Source organism: Macaca nemestrina, chromosome 20 (assembly GCF_043159975.1).
Source record: "Macaca nemestrina isolate mMacNem1 chromosome 20, mMacNem.hap1, whole genome shotgun sequence".
Classification (NCBI taxonomy): Eukaryota; Metazoa; Chordata; class Mammalia; order Primates; family Cercopithecidae; genus Macaca; species Macaca nemestrina.
Genome location: NC_092144.1, coordinates 20,430,883 through 20,449,183, shown reverse-complemented (window position 1 = coordinate 20,449,183; position 18,301 = coordinate 20,430,883). Strand labels below are relative to the sequence as shown.

The window sequence follows — 18,301 nt, the reverse complement described above, 5'->3', positions numbered from 1 at the left end:
ATAGTTTGTTATGCTTCAATAGCTAACTAATACACGCACCCACTGCAGACAGGATGCCAGGATTTAATGACAGGTTGATTACTAGTTACCTTCTAACAGTGGGCACCCTAAAGGTATTGATTTTTTTTCCCCTGATTTAAAGTTGGATGTCTGGTAAGATCATGTTGATTAATGCAGAAATACAGGTAGACATGTATGAACGTGACTGGTGCTTACCCTCATACAGTCACCCACACCACAGAAGAAATCAGATAACAGCCTGACCATTAGGGTTAAAGTTAAATAGCAAAATAAGTTTGCCTCCAATCTATTTTCTTCATATCTTATTTTCATTTGTGAATGGACGTATAGCATATTATTTATAAATTTATATAACCTTATACACAAGATTAAAGGCAAATACCTCTGGGGCTGGGCCTGGCTCCGCTCAGGGAGGAAGCCCTGCCTGAAAAGGCTGCAAGTCTAGGCCGTCACTCTTTCTTCATTCAGCCCAGCATCTAATCACATCTTCTGTCAATCAGGGTCTGAAGGGACGGGTCTTAAACGTCATCCAATCAGGGACGCTGGTCTAGAAACCGTCCAATCAGGCACGCAGCTGGAGCGGAAAGGGCGGCTTCCGGGATATGGCGGGGCCTTTGTCTCTCGCTGCACCCAGAGCTCCAGATCTCGTCACTGCTCTGTGTCCTCTGTTCCTAGAGGTCCAGCCTCTGTGGCCCTGTGACCTGCAGGTATTTGGAGATCCACTGCTAAGACGCCAGGACCCCCCGGAAGCCTAGAAATGGTAAGAGTGCAGGGTCCGACATCCTGAAAGAGGGGAAAGGCTGGTTGGAACAGGCGAGAAGAGGCTGTGGTGGGACTCAGGCCTCCCCGCAGTCAGTTCCACAATCTGCGCCAGGAGTTCTCCTTGCCCAGCTCGGCCTCAGTCCCCTTCAGCCATAAGATGGCGGCTGCGCTGATAGCCGGACCCCAGGCGTCCTGTCTGTTCCCTGGGTAGTGACTGTGCCCTGGCCTGGAGCCCTTTCTGGGCAGCTCTACCCCTGCGGCGCCGCCTCTCTCCTAGATTGTGCAGGGACCACGGGGGGGTCATCGGGGAGAATCCTGACTCGGCGTGCCAGTTCATGAATGGGAAGAGCTTTGGTCCATGGGGTTCCCAGTTTCTCTTTTCTCTTTCTATTTTCTTTTATTTATTTTCTCCTTCCTGCCTTTCTGCCTGCCTGCCTTCCTTCCTTCCGTCTTTTTTTTTTTTTTTTTTTTTTTGAGATGGCGTCTTGATTTGTTGCCCAGGCTGGAGTGCAGTGGCGCCACCTCGGCTCACTGCAACCTCCGCCTCCCGGGCTCATACAATTCTTCTGCGTCAGCCTCCTGGGTGACAGATTACAGGTGCCCGTCCCCACGCCTGGCTAATTTTTTGTATTTTTAGTAGAGACGGGGTTTCACTGTGTTGGCCAGGCTGGTCTCGAACCACGGCCTCCCAAAGTGCTGGGATCACAGGTGTGAGCCACCATACCCGGCCTCTCTTTTCTTCTATTAAAAATGCGTGGGAGTCTCCGCAAAAATATTTAAGAATTTAATCAAAATGTAGTTCCAAAATTGTGCAGCACTCAGCTATGGGTTGTAGTTTGTGGTCCATGGGAGGGGCTGGAAGAAAAGACTTATAAGGTACATGATGCAAAAATCCAAATTCTTTTTTTTTTTTTTTTTTTTTGAGACAGAGTCTCGCTGTGTCTCCCAGGTTGGAGTGCAGTGGCCTGATCTCGGCTCACTGCAAGCTCCGCCTCCCGGGTTCACGCCATTCTCCCGCCTCAGCCTCCCCAGTAGCTGGGACTACAGGCGCCCGCCACCTCGCCCGGGTAGTTTTTTGTATTTTTAGTAGAGACGGGGTTTCACCATGTTAGCCAGGATAGTCTCGATCTCCTGACCTCGTGATCCACCCGCCTCGGCCTCCCAAAGTGCTGGGATTACAGGCTTGAGCCACCGCGCCCGGCCCAAAAATCCAAATTCAATAATAGGTTAGGTACAGTTACGCAGTTTCTTAATTTCCACCTTGACCTTACAGATTTGCTGGTTATGTAGTCAGAACTTAATTGGCGGTTTATAGCTGTTTGCTGTTTAAGCCAGAATTTCGTTTCCCCTAATGTAGTAATTTATCAGGAAAAAAAACAACATTTAAGTTAGATTTTTTAAAGTAGGAATCCAAGGCCGGGCGTGGTGGCTCACTCCTGTATTCCCAGCACTTTGGGAGGCCAAGGCGGGCAGATCACCTGAGGTTGGGAGTTCGAGACCAGCCTGACACGGAGAAGCCCCATCTCTACTAAGAATATAAAATTAGCCGGGTGTGGTGGTGCATGCCTGTGATCCCAGACACTCCAGAAGGTGAGGCAGGAGGATCACTTGAACGCTGGAGGCAGAGGTTTCCGTGAACCGAGAACACGCCATTGCGCTCCAGCCTGGGCAACAAAAGCGAAACTCCCTCTCAAAATAATAATAAATAAAAGTAGGAATCCAGGGACTAGAGCCACCTCTAGTTAATTGCCTGCCACTTAACTATTTTCACACTTCACAGGGAACCCATCTGCCCCCTGCACTTTTTACATGTGTCCCAAACAGGGTCTCAAGTCTGCTCCACACCACTCATTCCTCCAGCCTAACTCTGGCTCGCAGTAAAATACCAAACTTCCAATTTTTTTCTGACGATCCCAAATGCCAACTTCTCCTCCCTAATTCACATTATTAACTATTTGTCTTTTAGTGTACATTTTTGATATCGTAATTTCATTAATCATTTTTTGACAAGGCATTGGATGGCACATTTAAAAAGATTGATTTTTTGTTGTAAATATATCCCATGAGAAAAAAGCAAATAATAATTCTTTTCATATTCTCCAGGCACAAATTTTATGAGAATGTTTTGGGGTCAAGGTTTTTTTTTTTTTTTTTAATTTTCATGGGGCCATGTGTCCTCAGCCACGCTTTAGTTTTTTCCTGGTCTTGGGTTTCAGTACTGTCTGTGAATAAATCAAGATATCAACCATGGCTGTGTCTGCTAGAGTGTCTAATGAATATTAGTTCCTGGGTCATTTTTTATCATAGGATAACCTGAGGTATGAAGTGGCTTCTCAAGGGAGCAGGTGAATGCCCAGGGGCTGAGATAAATTCCTGGTGTACTCTTCCTTTGAAAAGCTAACCCCTCAAGATGTTAAGATTGTCTTCACTCAACTCAGCTTCCATTTTTTGGAGACACTGCTGATCCGCCAATTAGATGCTAATATTGAGAGAAAAACAAATAATTTCTGCTCCCTGAATTCTCTAATGTATGTAGAAAAAAAAAATAGTATACCAAAAGTAAAGGAGAAAAAAAAAAAAACAAACCTCACCCCAGAGAGATGGTGCAAGAACTTGCAAAGTAAAATGCACTTACGGCACTCACTGGGGCACTCACGGCACTCACTGGACCACTACTGAGAGGGTGGTCATGGAGTATTAAGGGAGCAGGATGGGGTGGGAGAATCTCTAAAGTGATTGGATGGCCTGACTTGACACATGAGTTAGACACATCATCTGTTTTCTAATCAGCCCCTCCCTGGGTTTGTCACCTTGAAAAGATTAGTTCACTTATATGGACTTTAGTTTTTTAACTGTAAATTGATTTTTATTATTAGAGATTGAAAGGTGCAAAAATATTTACAAAGGGCATACAAGTGGTGGGTTTCAAAAAAAATCGAATCACATATTCCTTTGTTAAAAATTCTCGTGTACCTTTTTCTTTTTCAGAGTGAATTAGGGAATTTTCTCAGGTGTGTTTTTTATGGCTAGGTATTTTCAAACAGACTTCCAAGACTTAGCGTTTAGAATGCTACCAAGGAGAGTAAGGAAAGATCTTCCATTTTGACTGTAGAAAATGAACACATTTCCACAATAAAATGTGGTAAATAATTGGTGAGTTACATGGATTCATGAAAACATCAGTTCCTCTTCTTGCAGGGTAAATTTGTAACCTTGAATATTTCTGTTCTTTATCCTGTTGTTGTGATTTCTGAGTTTTATGCTAAATTTTATAAGATGAAACTTGGTACTTCCTAGAAGTGTTTGCATGTGACTAATTGTTTACTACCTGATTTTTAATGGAAAAATATAATAACATATTTATTGTTTGAAAAGAATAGATGTTTTTGCTTTTCTTGTTGAGGTGTGAAATGTAAGCACTGTAAAATTTTCTTTTTGTTTTTGAGACAGAGTTTTTGCTCTTGTTACCCAGGCTGGAGTGCAATGGTGCGATCTCTTCTCGCCGCAACCTCTGCCTCCCGGGTTTAAGTGATTCTCCTGCCTCAGCCTCCTGAGTAGCTGGGATTACAGGCATGTGCCACCACGCCTGGCTAAATTTGTGTTTTAGTATAGACAGGGTTTCCCCCATGTTGGTCAGGTTGGTCCTGAACTCTCGACCTCAGGTGATTTGCCCACCTCGGCCTCTCAAAGTGCTGGGATTACCCGTGTGAGCCACTGTGCCCGGCCAAATTTTCTTTTCTCATATGAACGTTGTGTTTGAGTAATTTTCCAGGGTTTTTCAAACACTTAGTTTCAAACACCAAGCGAATGACATGGATATTAAAGCTTGCGCCCAGTGGCTCCAAGCTAAGGCTACTGTTGAGCCTGCAGAAGGAGGTTATTAAAAGCCCAGTTAGTTCTTTCTGGGTAGCCTCCCTGCAGATGTCCCAGCCTGCTCACCCCAGCCATGGAAGAAGGCTTTATCCTGAGAGAAGCTACAGAACCCTGGGAAGCTGGGGACCCACAGGCAGATGCAGTTAAGATTAAGATGGAAGAAAACTGGGGGCATCTTACTGAAGATGAAGTTGTTACTGTTTTGAGGCAGTTTTTAGACTTCAGCCAGACATGGTGGCTCACGCCTGTAATCCCAGCACTTTGTGAGGCTAAGGCGGGCAGATCACAAGGTCAGGAGATCGAGACCATCCTGACTAACAACGGTTAAACCCTGTCTCTTCTAAAAATACAAAAAAATTAGCTGGGCATGGTGGCACATGCCTGTAATCCCAGCTACTCGAGAGGCTGAGTCAGGAGAATCACTTGAACCGGGGAGGTGGAGGTTGGAGTTGTTGGAACCGAACTGTCGATTCCTTCCTGGGCAGGGGTCGCCGCGAAGGATCACCGACACAAGATTCACAGCAGAGAGTTATTTATTACTAGCGCGCTAGGGTCCCAAGCTCTAAGTTGGCCCTGGGACCCTGACTGCTTGTTACAGGCTGTTTATATAGGCAAACACAAGTTCAAACACAGCTTAGGGCGCGAAATTCAAACAAAGCTTTAGGCGCGTGGTAATTGGGTCTGTCTATGGCCTGAGCAAGGTGTCTTGTTCTAATTGGTTAGAGCAGGACTTTATGAGGTTTTTTTCCTGGAGTTGTTGATTCCGGGAACTTCAAGGCAGGGTGGGACCCCTGGAATTGGCAGGGTGGGACCCCATGAGGTTGTTTCCCGGAATTGGCAGGGTGGGACCCTATCAGGGTGGGACCCTATTGAGGCAGGGTGGGACCCTATCCAGAGCCACCTGGTGTTAATTTTTTTAAGTTCTTTTTTTTATGAGGCCTAGTTTCTAAGTTTTATGCGGCCTAGTTTCATTCCCTCCTCTTTTTGTGTCAGAGGCTCAATCTTGAGCCTCTTCTTCAGTCTTGAGGCTCTGGTATTGTTGGGTTAGAACTATAGCATGTACTATGTTTATTCTATTTTTAATAAGGGTGAGTAAGTGGTTGAGTATGCATGGCCTGAAAGTCAGGATGAGCGTGAGCAGGATGAGGGGTCTTAAGATGGTGGAGATTAGGGTGCTAAGCCAAGGGGATTGGTTGTACTAATTTTTAAACTAACTTTGTTGAGATTTTTTCTCTTTTTTTTTGTCTAATCTTTCTCTTAGTTTTGCCATAGAATCTTTAACTATTTTTGAATGATCTGCATAAAAATAACATTGCTCTTTCAGGGCTGCACAGAGCCTGCCCTCTTTCAGAAAGACAATTTCTAGTCTTTGTCGGTTTTGTAATACAACTTCAGACAGAGAAGTCAAGGACTTTTCAAGTTTTGTGATAGATTGTTCTATGGCTCTAAGGTCTTCATCTATGGCTACTTTAAGTTGTTGCAGATGATGGTTACCATGCACTAGGGCTGCTGTCCTGGCTTTAACTTTAGCCGCTACTTTAATTCCTAACATGTCGGCGAGGGTGAGGGAGATTAAGGGCGGGGAAGTGCTTTGAGGAGCTTTTAGTTGGGGCTTCTCCGATATGGAAACCGGGGGCTTCTTAGCTTCTAATAAAACCTGGTTTGGCCTTACTGCAACAGGGGCAGTGTCTGGATTGACTAATAGTCTGATTTGGAGGGGAATTTTAGGCGGGTTGTGCTGGTATAAATAGAGACCTTATATTAACCTTGTTGTTATTTATCTGTTATCAGATTTTGCCGCATCTTCAAACTTGATGCGAACCAGGTTGCAATTTTCCGAATATCGGGTTGTGGTACAGGGCTAGACAAAGGACATGGTTATATACTAAGGTTTTGTGGCCTATTTCTATTCTCTATTATTAGTAGTCACACAGGACCAGCTTTTGCAATACAAGTGAGTCAGATCTCTACAAGTTTTTTTCATTTGTCCTGTCCTGAATCCGGGACAGGCATAAAACCCTTTCCGGCTGATGGACACCTTTCTAGCCTGTCTTTTCCATTCTTGTCTATCTTGAGGAGTTCCTAATAGGACTCCTGTGGGACTAGTAAACCGGGGGCCTGTGTCTTTTATTTTTTCTGCTATATATTTTTTTTTAGGTTGAAATAGAGGTCTGGAAACCAAGTCTTTATAGGAGCATTTTCGGAGGTCTTATTTAAGACCTCTTGATTATTAAAATTAATTATCTGTCAGGTCAGGCTAAATGGCCGGTGGGGGTTAGCGTCAAAAACTACACTAGAGACGGCGCAGGGAAGAAGGGCAAACAATAAGCAAGGAGTTAGATACGAGAGAGTCTTATCTTGAGCGGGTCCGCGGAGCGTCGGAGTTTTCATGTCTCAAGTGGTGGTGGTCTGGACGTCTCTGGAGCAGCCTTGGCGTGGGATGCGTGGATCTAAGTGGAGATTCCGTCAACCTTTATGGCTGTGGGCGTGGTCAGGAGAACAATGTAGGGTCCTTTCCACCGAGGCTTTAGTCCTTGAGTACGGTGCCGTCTAACGTAGACAGAGTCTCCTACCTGGAAGGGGTGACTGGTCTGTGGATGTCCTGGTTGGTACAGTTCTGCCAAGGGGGCCCAGATTTGGGCCTGTACTGCTTGGAGTCCTTTTAGCCGAGCCTGTAGGTCAGTTTTAGGATCGGAGGGGGAGAAGGAGTTAAGCAAGGTTGACAAAGGGGGAGGTCCTCCGTAGAGGATTTCATATGGAGTGAGCCTAAAATGGTTAGGTGTATTTTGGGCCTTTAACAGAGTTAAGGATTGGAGGCATCTCCAATCTTTTAAACCAGTCTCTAAGGTCAATTTAGTAAGGGTCTTTTTTATTGTTCTATTCATTCTTTTTACCTGTCCTGAGCTCTGGGGTCTATAGGCACAATGTAATTTTCAATTAATCCCTAATATCCTGGCGAGCCCCTGACTTACCTGAGAAACGAAGGCCGGCCTGTTATCTGACTTAATTACCTTGGGAAGTCCGAATCTAGGAAAGATTTCTTCCAAAATTTTTTTTTTTTGCTACTATGTGTGCCGTTTCTTGCCGGGTGGGGTAGGCTTCTACCTATCCTGAAAAGGTATCTACAAACACCAGTAAGTATTTATATCCAGCATAGTGAGGTTTTACTTCTGTGAAGTCTATTTCTTTTTTTTTTTTTTTTTTTTTTTTTTTTTTTTTTTTGAGACGGAGTCTGGCTCTGTCACCCAGGCTGGAGTGCAGTGGCGCGATCTCGGCTCACTGCAAGCTCCGCCTCCCGGGTTTACGCCATTCTCCTGCCTCAGCCTCCCGAGTAGCTGGGACTACAGGCGCCCGCCACCTCGCCCGGCTAGTTTTTTGTATTTTTTAGTAGAGACGGGGTTTCACCGAGTTAGCCAGGATGGTCTTGATCTCCTGACCTCGTGATCCGCCCGTCTCGGCCTCCCAAAGTGCTGGGATTACAGGCTTGAGCCACCGCGCCCGGCCGTGAAGTCTATTTCTTAATAGACTCCTGGGCGGTTACCACGAGTTCGTTTCCTTTCTGGCACTTGGGTAGCCCCAGCGTTTACCTGCTGACAGACCTTACAGGCAGATGTCACTTGTTCTTGTTCTACGAGGGTACTTGCCTTTGGGATTAGAAAGTCAGTTTTTTCAATCAGTAATTTAGCTTTCGATTACTTAAGTGTGTCCAGGCATGCATCTGCTGGATCATTGCCAGGGCCTCCTTGGTCAGCATTGGGGTTTCGTCAGTGCTGCCAGCAGTTATGCCCCCCGGGATTTTTCTCTTGGCCTAGCCGTGGGGGCTGAGCTTTCTCAGGGACCCCTTCTGGGGGTCCGGCAGGTGACACAGGGCGGCTGGGCTGGGGGGTGCCCCCAGGACTGGGCTCTGTGCCTTTTTGCAGGGAACCTTCCGAATGGAAACTCTGGTTGCTGTTCTCATCATTGAGATCCAGCAGGATGAGAGGGCCATCCCCTCGGGGACTGGCGCCCCTGCCCCGACGTTCCCGGCCACGGGATCTCTTTGCCCTGCCACCTGCCCGCCTTCGCTCCTCCTCCTGGGGGTCCACCACTGGTACTCACTTGAAGATACGAAGGGAAGTGTCGCCCACAGTCATTCATTGCTTCTTCTATCTCCGGATCTTCTCGATGGTCGCCATTACCTTCTTGATGTCATCTTCGGCCCGGCTCCGGGTCTCGGCCCGTACGGTCTGGCCGGCCATGCTGGCGGGGCTGGGGCCGGAGCCGAGCCCGCGGTGGGGCCGCCTCCTGTCCGGCGGGCTCAGGCTCGGCGCCAGGCCCGGGCGCCGCGCTCTCGGCCTGCCGTCCCCCCGGGAGTTGGCCGCGCCTTCTTTCGTCCTTAACGCCTCCGCGAGTCCCCTGTTCTTTGCAGTAGGCATACTAGTCTTTTTCTACTTTTGGCCGCCTCCGCTTCTCTCCCTCTCTCCCTGGTCCTTTCTCTCTCACAACTGCCGCCAGGAGTTTTGTTAAATGCTTATCCTTTACTCGGTTCTCACGATTCTCTCGCTCTATCCCTTCGCTAACCTGGCTTCTTTTTTTTTTTTTTTATCTTGGCCAAATTTGTGGGGCGTTTTCCTGCCCCTTTGAGACCCGCTAACAGAGCCTGGCGATAGATTCGGAGACTCTCCCTACCTGGTGCCATTTCATAGTCCTAGTCTGGGCGGGTGAGGGGAAATCCCTCGTCTATTTTATTGGGAAGTTGGGTTGGGAGGCCTCCTGGTCCTGGCACATTTTTCCGGGCCTCCAAGAGGACCTGCTGCCTTTTTCAGTGGTTAAGAGGACCTGCAGGAGTTGCTGGCAATTATCCTAGGTGGGCTGGTGGGTGAGGAGAATGGATTCTATTAACGAGGTTAGGGCCTGAGGGTCTTGGGAAAAGGAAGGGTTATGGGTCTTCCAGTTATAGAGGTCAGAGGCAGAGAAGGGCCAGTACTGGACCGTGACAGTACGGAGGGGAAAAAGGGAGGATTGCTAAGTGGAAGGGCCTTCTGGGTCCTCAGTCCACCGCAAGCGGAGACGAGGAGGTGTCGGCGGCGGCGTCCGAGGGGTGAGTTTGGGCGGGGCTGGAGAAGGAGACGGGGTGGAGGGAGGGGCCGAGGGAGAAGTTGGAGAAAGGGTAGGGGCCGAGGCGGTAGAGGAAAGAACTGGGGATAAGACAGGGGGCAAGGGTGAAGCGTAAGGTGGAGGTCCCAGAAGGGGGTTTTGAGGTGGAGGAGGCAGGGGGTCGAGAAGGAGGAGGTCCTTCTGGGGTTCATCTGGGAGGACTGGCTTATGCGGGTCCGGATTCCGATTCTTTGGGGCTTCTAAGGCAAGGAGGGTAGATTGGGATGGGGAAGGGGAATGGAGGAAGGGTTTCACCCAAGAGGGAGGATTTCGGACCAGATCCTCCCAAGTAATTATGTAGGCCACCTGGTCTGGGTGTCCGTGTGGCCCAGGATCCATCACTGTTGCTTTAACCTGTAAGATAATTGGGAGGTCAAATGTTCCGTCCCGGGGCCACCTAACATGGAGGGTAGGCCACTCGGACGAGCAGAATTTTCGCCATCGTCCTTTACGGACTTCTATGGAGAGGTTGTGGGCTTGAGCCCGAACGTCAGGGAAGTGAGTCAGGGTCAGAGACAAAGGAGTCGTCAACGTCTGTCCTATTTCGTCCACGTATAACAAGGACAAAACGAAAGTAACAAAAACAAAGACCAGACAAGTAAGGAGAAGCCGCGCGGCCAGAGAGTGGCGCCACAAGATCACAAAATATTCAGATGGCAGGGGCGACCTGCCTACAGATTTGAGGAGGCTGACTGAGTCATCAGCCTTCTCCCAGACTACCGCCAGGGCGTCCCCCGGGGCGTGAGTGGGAAGGTGCCGGACACGTCTGTCCCCCTTCCCCACTTAATTCAGAAGGAGTACTCCCCAGAGTTCAGAGTTAGCCGGCAAGACAGACAGAACAAAACGAAAGTACCTGGTAGGTCCGTTCAGTCAGCAGTCCGTGGCCCGGGCCAGATGGGTCTCCGCCGGATGGGTCGGGGGTCCTTGGACGACCCCAGTTCCCGGCCAATGCACCAAATGTTGGAACCGAACTGTCGATTCCTTCCTGGGCAGGGGTCGCCGCGAAGGATCACCGACACAAGATTCACAGCAGAGAGTTATTTATTACTAGCGCGCTAGGGTCCCAAGCTCTAAGTTGGCCCTGGGACCCTGACTGCTTGTTACAGGCTGTTTATATAGGCAAACACAAGTTCAAACACAGCTTAGGGCGCGAAATTCAAACAAAGCTTTAGGCGCGTGGTAATTGGGTCTGTCTATGGCCTGAGCAAGGTGTCTTGTTCTAATTGGTTAGAGCAGGACTTTATGAGGTTTTTTTCCTGGAGTTGTTGATTCCGGGAACTTCGAGGCAGGGTGGGACCCCCGGAATTGGCAGGGTGGGACCCCATGAGGTTGTTTCCCGGAATTGGCAGGGTGGGACCCTATCAGGGTGGGACCCTATTGAGGCAGGGTGGGACCCTATCCAGAGCCACCTGGTGTTAATTTTTTTAAGTTCTTTTTTTTATGAGGCCTAGTTTCTAAGTTTTATGCGGCCTAGTTTCACAGTGAGCTGAGATGGCGCCACTACACTCCAGCCTGGGTGACAGAGCGAGACTCCGTCTCAAAAAAAAAAATAATAGACTTTGTAAAATAAAAACAAAGTTTGATTTATGTAAAAACAATTTGAGTTCCAAATAAGTATTGCAACAGGAATAAGTATAAACTGTAAGATATTTAAGGACTGCAAAGACAGACAAAGACTTTCCTTCATAGAGAGGAGCTAACAAGGTTAGAAAGATGATGGGAGAATAATGGCAAATGGAGGGTTAAAAAATCAGATTCTAGATCAGAGAATGTTTTACCCTGAAGTCAGAATGTTCTTAGGAGGGATATAAAATGGGGTCATATGTTTATTCAGACTGATGGTAGCTCAAAGTTCAGTAGTCTGTGGGAAGGAAATAAAGTTAAGTAAAATTTGATTAAGAAGTATTTTACTATGACCAGTGAAGACAAATTCAGCTGATTTTTTTTCTTTTTTCTTCTTTTTTTTTTTTTTTTTTGTTGTTTTTTGAGACAGAGTTTTGCTCTTGTTGCCCAGGCTGGAGTGCAGTGGCACAATCTCAGCTCACTTGAACTCCTCCTGGGTTCAAGTGATTCTCCTGCCTCAGCCTCCCAAGTAACTGGGTCTATAGGTGCCTGCCACCACATCCGGCTAATTTTTTTATTTTTGGTAGAGATGAGGTTTCACCATATTGGCCAGGCTGGTCTCGAACTTCTGACCTCGTGATCTGCCTGCCTTGGCCTCTCAGAGTGCTAGGATTACAGGTGTGAACCACCGCACCTGACCTCTGCATTAGTTTTCTAAGGATAATGGGTGTCACCTCCATCCATGTTGCTGCAAAGAACATTATCTTGTTCATTTTTATGGCCACACAGTATTCCATGATGTACATGTACCATATGTATTTTTTAAATTTTTGTTTTATTTTATTTTTCGTGGAGACAGGGTCTCACTCTGTCACCTAGGCTGGAGTGCATTGGCATGATCTTGGCTCAGTATGGCCTCAACATTCTGAGCTCAAGCAATTCTTCTAACTCAGCCCTTCAGGTAGCTTAGACTACATGCATACACCACTACACCTGACTAGTTTTTCTTTTTGTGTTTTTTGTAGAAATGGGGTTTTCCCATGTTGCCTTAGTTGGTCTCAAACTCCTGAGATCAGGCAATCTGCTTTCCTTGGCTTCCCAAAGTTTGGGATTACAGGCGTGAGCCACCATGACAACTGAACAGTATTTTCTTTATTCAGTCTACCATTGAATAGCATTTAGATTGATTCTGTGTCTTTACTATTGTAAATAGTGCTGCAGTGAACATGCATGTGCATGTGTCTTTATGACAGAATAACTTATCTTTCTTTGGGTTTATACCCATTTATGAGGTTGCTGGGTCAAATGGTAATTCTGTTTTTAATTCTGTGAGGAATTGGCCACACTGCTTTTCACAATGGTTGAACTGATTTACACTCCTACCAGCAGTGTATAAGTATCCTCTTTTCTCTACAACCTTGCCACCATCTGTCATTTTTTGACTTTTCAATAATAGTCATTCTGACTTGTCTGAGATGGTATGTCATTGTGGTTTTTCTTTGCATTTCTCTAATGATTAGTGATGAATATTTCTTTCATGTGCTTGTTAGTCACATGTATGTCTTTTGAAAAGCATCTGTTCGTGTTTTTTGCCTACTTTTTCATAAGATTGTTTGCTTTTTCTTGTAAATTTGTTTACATTCCTTATGGAGTCTAGATATTAGAACTTTTTTGGTAACATAGTCTGCAAATACCTTTTATTCTGTAGGTTCTGTGTTTACCCTGTTGATATATATATATATATATATATATATATATATATATATATATATATATATATATTTTTGATGTGAAGAAGCTCTTTTGTTTAATTAGGTTCCATTTGTCAATTTTTGGTTTTGTTGCATTTGCTTTTGGTATCGTCATCATGAAATCTTTGCCAGTTTCTATGTCTAAAATGGCATGTCCTAGGTTATCTTTCAGGGTTTTTTTTTTTTTTTAATAACTTTAAGTTTTACATTAAAGTCTTTAATTCATCTTGAGTTGATTTTTTTATATGGTATAATGAAGGGGTTCAGTTTCAGTCTTCTACATAGTGCTAGCTAGTTACCTAGCACCATTTATTAAATAGGGAATTCTTTCCACATTCTTCTTGTCAGCTTTGTCAAATATCTGATGGTTGTAGGTGTGTGCTATTATGTCTGGGCTATTTTTTTGGCCTTGGTCTATAAGACTGTACTAGTTTATGAGTCTGTTTTTGTACTAGTATTGCTTTGGTTACTGTAGCTTAGTATAATTTGAAGTCAATTAATGTAATGCCTTCAACTTTTTTCTTTTTGCTTATAATTACTTTGGCTATTCAGGCTCTTTTGTTGTTGTTGTTGTTAAATGAGATGGAATTTCACTCTTGTTGCTCAGGCTGGAGTGCAATGGCATGATCTTGGCTCATGGCGACCTCTGCCTCCCAGGTTTAAGCAATTTTCCTGCCTCAGCCTCCTAAGTAGCTGGGATTACAGGCACGCGTCACTCTGCCCAGCTAATTTTTTTTGTATTTTTAGTAGAGACAGGGTTTCTCCATGTTGGTTGGGCCAGTCTCGAACTCCTAACCTCAGGTGATCTACCCGCCTCGGCCTCCCAAAGTGCTGGAATTACAGGTGTGAGCCACCGCGCCTGGCCAATTCCATATAAATTTTAAAATAGTTTTTTTTTTTTAATTATGTTAAAAAAATGTTTTTGGTAGTTTGATAGGAACAGCATTAAATCTGTAAATTTCTTTGGGCAGTATGGCCATTTTGATGATATTGATCTTTTGTGTCCATGAGCATAAAATAGTTTTCCATTTGTTTGTGTCATCTCTGACTTCTTTAATAAGTATTTTGAAATGTTCTCTGACTTCTTTAAGAAGTATTTTGTAATTCTTGTTCCAGAAATCTTTTATATCCCTGCTTATTTCTAGATATTTAATTCTTTTTGTAGCAATTGTGAATTGGTTTTTGATTTCATTTTTGGCATGGGCGTTGTTGATGTACAGGAATGCTGCTAATTTTTAAACATTTATTTTATTTATTTATTTATTTTTTTTGAGACAGAGTCTCGCTTAGTCGCCCAGGCTGGAGTGCAGTGGCGCGATCTCGGCTCACTGCAAGCTCCGCCTCCCGGGTTCACGCCATTCTCCTGCCTCAGCCTCCCGAGTAGCTGGGACTACAGGCGCCCGCCGCCTCGCCCGGCTAATTTTTTGCATTTTTAGTAGAGACGGGGTTTCACAGTGTTAGCCAGGATGGTCTCAATCTCCTGACCTTGTGATCCGCCCGCCTCGGCCTCCCAAAGTGCTGGGATTACAGGCGTGAGCCACCGCGCCCGGCCTATACATTTATTTTGTATCCTGAAACTTTGCTGAAGTTGTTGTCAGTTTAAAGAGCTTTTCAGCCAAGACTATAGGGTTTTCTAGATACAGAATTATGTCATCTGCAGACAGAAATAGTTTGATTTTTCTCTCTTCCTGTTTGGATGCCTTTTATTTCTTTCTCTTGTCTGATCGCTCTGGTCAGGACTTCCAATTCTATGTCGAATAGAAGTGGTAAGAGAAGACATCCTTGTCTTGTGCCAGTTTTCAAGGAGGAATGCTTCCAGTTTGTGTCCATTCAGTATGTTGGCTGTGGATTTGTCATACATAACTCATTATTTTGAAGTATATACCTTCAATGCCTAGTTTGTTGAGGGTTTTAAACATAAAGGGTGTTAAATTTTGTTGAAAGCATTTTCTGCATCTATTGAGATTAACCTTGTGGTTTTCACCTGTAGTTCTGTTTATGTGATAAATCACATTTATTGATTTATGTATGTTGAACCAACCCTGCATCCCAGGGATAAGGCCTACTTTATCATAGTGAATTGGCTTTTTGATGTGCTGCTGGATTTGCTTTGCCAGTATTTTGTTGAGGATTTTCGCATCAATGCTCATCAAAGTTATTAGCTTGAAATTTTCTTATTTTGTTTTGTCTCTGCCGGATTTTTTTTTTCCCTCCAAGATGGAGTCTCACGCTGTCTCCCAGGCTGGAGTGCAATGGTGCGATAACGGCTCACTGCAACCTCCGCCTCCCAGGTTCAAGCAGTTCTCCTGCCTCAGCCTCTGAGTAGCTGGGATTAGAGGCACACGCCACCATGCCCGGCTTATTTTTTGTATTTTTAGTAGAGACGGGGTTTCACCATGTTGGCCAGGCTTGTTTCGAAATCCTGACCTCATGATCCGCCCGCCTTTGCCTTCCAGAGTGCTGGGATGACAGGCGTGAGCCACCAGCCTGTCTCTGCCAGGTTTTAGTATCAGAATAATGCTGTTTTTATGTAATGTGCTGGGGAGAAGTCCCTTATCAATTTTTGGTAATAGTTTTAGAAGGTATAATGCCAGCCTTTCTTTGTACATCTGGTAGAATTCTCCTGTGAATTAGTCTGGTCCTGGGCTTTTTTTATTTTTGGTTGGTAGACTATTACTAATTCAATTTTGAAGCTTATTATTGGTCTATTTAGGGATTCTTTGTAGTTGTTCAGTTATGGGAGGATGTATTTGTCCAGGAATTTATCCATTTCTTTTAGAAAAGAAGTGTGTGTGTGTGTGTGTGTGTGTGTGTGTGTGTGTAGAAGTGTTCATAGTAGACTTCAATAGTTACTTGTATTTTTGTGAGGTCAGTGGTAATGTCCCTTTTGTCATTTCTAATTGTGTTTATTTGGATTTTTTTTCTTCACTAATCTTGCTAGTGGTTTATTTGTCTTGCTAATTTTTTCAAAAACTTAAACTCCTAAATTTCTTGTTTTTTTTTTTTTTTTTTATATGACTTTTCATGTTAAATCTCTTTCAGTTCTGATATGATTTGGGTTATTTTTTCTGCTAGCTTAGTGGTTGATTTTCTCTTGCTTCTCTTATTTTGTTATTTATAATGTTAGGTTGTTAAATTCAGATCTTTCTTTGTTTTTGATTTGAGCATTTAGTGGTATAAATTTCCCTCCTAACAGTGCCTTAGCTGTGTTGCAGAAACTCTGGTATGTTACATCTTTGCTCTCATTTGTTTTAAAGAACTTCTTAATTTTTTTTTTCTTCTTTCTTTTTATTTTTTATTTTTTGAGATGGAGTCTCGCTCTTGTTGCCCAGGCTGGAGTGCAGTGGCGTGGTCTTGAAAGAAATCAGGCACATTCCTCAGCCCCGGGCTCAACAGTACAAACACATCCCACCATATATCTCTCAACACAAACAGGCCCAGTACAAACACATCCCACCATATATCTCTCAACTCAAACAGGCCCAGTACAAACACATCCCACCATATATCTCTCAACTCAAACAGGCCCAATACAAACACATCCCACCATATATCTCTCAACTTCCTGAGCCCAGTACAAACACCACCTGGAAAATCCCCGATAAGGACACAGCCATTTGTAGTTTTTTTTTTTTTTTGAGATGGAGTCTTGCTGTGTCGCCCGGGCTGGAGTGCAGTGGCCGAATCTCAGCTCACTGCAAGCTCCGCCTCCTGGGTTTACGCCATTCTCCTGCCTCAGCCTCCCGAGTAGCTGGGACTACAGGCGCCCGCCACCTCGCCCGGCTAGTTTTTTGTATTTTTAGTAGAGACGGGGTTTCACCGTGTTAGCCAGGATGGTCTCGATCTCCTGACCTCGTGATCCACCCGTCTCGGCCTCCCAAAGTGCTGGGATTACAGGCTTGAGCCACCGCGCCCAGCCCGCCATTTGTAGTTTTACTGAAAGCGCGGGAACCAATAGAAAAACTACTAAATGTATAACTTAAAAATATAAACCAATTGTAATGCTGTAACCAAAAGAATTCCCTTGTTCCTCTGTAACTTTACTATCCTATTTACCTCGGGCTATAAAAGGCAAGCACTCGCATTGTTCGGGGCCCTCTTGTATGCTGTGGAATGGAGGGACCAAGTTCGAACTTGCAGTAAAAGATCCTTGCCGCTTGGCTTTGACTCTGGACTCTGGTGGTCTTCTTTGGGGAACAAACAGTCTGGGCAAAACAGTCTCATCTCACTGCAACCTCTGCAGTGGGTTTAACCTCTCCTGGGTTCAAGCGATTCTCCTGCCTCAGCCTCCTGAGTAGATGGGATTACAGGCGACTGCCCCCACACCCGGCCAATTTTTGGACTTTTAGTAGAGACAGGGTTTCACCATGTTGGCCAGGCTGGTCTCAAACTCCTGACCTCAGGTGATCCGCCCACCTCGGCCTCTCAAAGTACAGGTGTGAGTCATTGTGCCCAGCCAGAACTTCTTAATTTCTACCTTAATTTTATTATTTGCCCAAAAGTCATTTACGTGCAGGCTGTTTAATTTCCATGTAATTGTATGATTTTAAATGGTTTTCTTTGTATTGGTTTTAGATGAAGTTGGTTTTAGTTGAAGAATTCTGTAGATTTTCTATTAGGGTTATTTGGTCAAATGTTGAGTTTAGGTCCTGATATCTTTGTTAATTTTCTGCCTCAGTGATTGAAAGAAATCAGGCACATTCCTCAGCCCCGGGCTCAACACAAACAGGCCCAGTACAAACACATCCCACTATATATCTCTTAACTTCCTGAGCCCAGTACAAACACATCCCACCTGGAAAGTCCCCGATAAGGACACAGCCGTTTGTGGTTTTACTGAAAGCGCGGGAACCAATAGAAAAACTACTAAATGTATAACTTAAAATGTAAACCAATTGTAATGCTGTAACCAAAAGAATTCCCTTGTTCCTCTGTAACTTTACGTATCCTATTTACATCGGGCTATAAAAAGCAAGCACTCGCATTGTTCGAGGCCCTCTTGTATGCTGTGGAATGGAGGGACCAAGTTCGAACTTGCAGTAAAAGATCCTTGCCGCTTGGCTTTGACTCTGGACTCTGGTGGTCTTCTTTGGGGAACAAACGGTCTGGGCATAACATGATCTATTAGTGTCTGTGGGTTACTATAGTCTCTCACTATTATTGTGTCAGAATCTGAGTCTCTTCATAGCTAAGAA

General features: G+C 45.0%; 1 protein-coding gene across 1 annotated transcript in view; it reads left to right on the top strand.

The window, feature by feature from the left end:
* The first annotated feature begins 624 nt into the window (after positions 1-624).
* The window catches only part of LOC105489694 (zinc finger protein 431-like), a 50,004-nt gene continuing 32,327 nt past the window's right edge, over positions 625-18,301 (top strand). Inside the window, exon 1 of the mRNA XM_011754686.3 lies at positions 625-781. Coding sequence (XP_011752988.3) covers positions 779-781 — 3 coding nt within the window. The 5' untranslated portion in view covers positions 625-778. The remainder of the gene's footprint in view (positions 782-18,301) is intronic.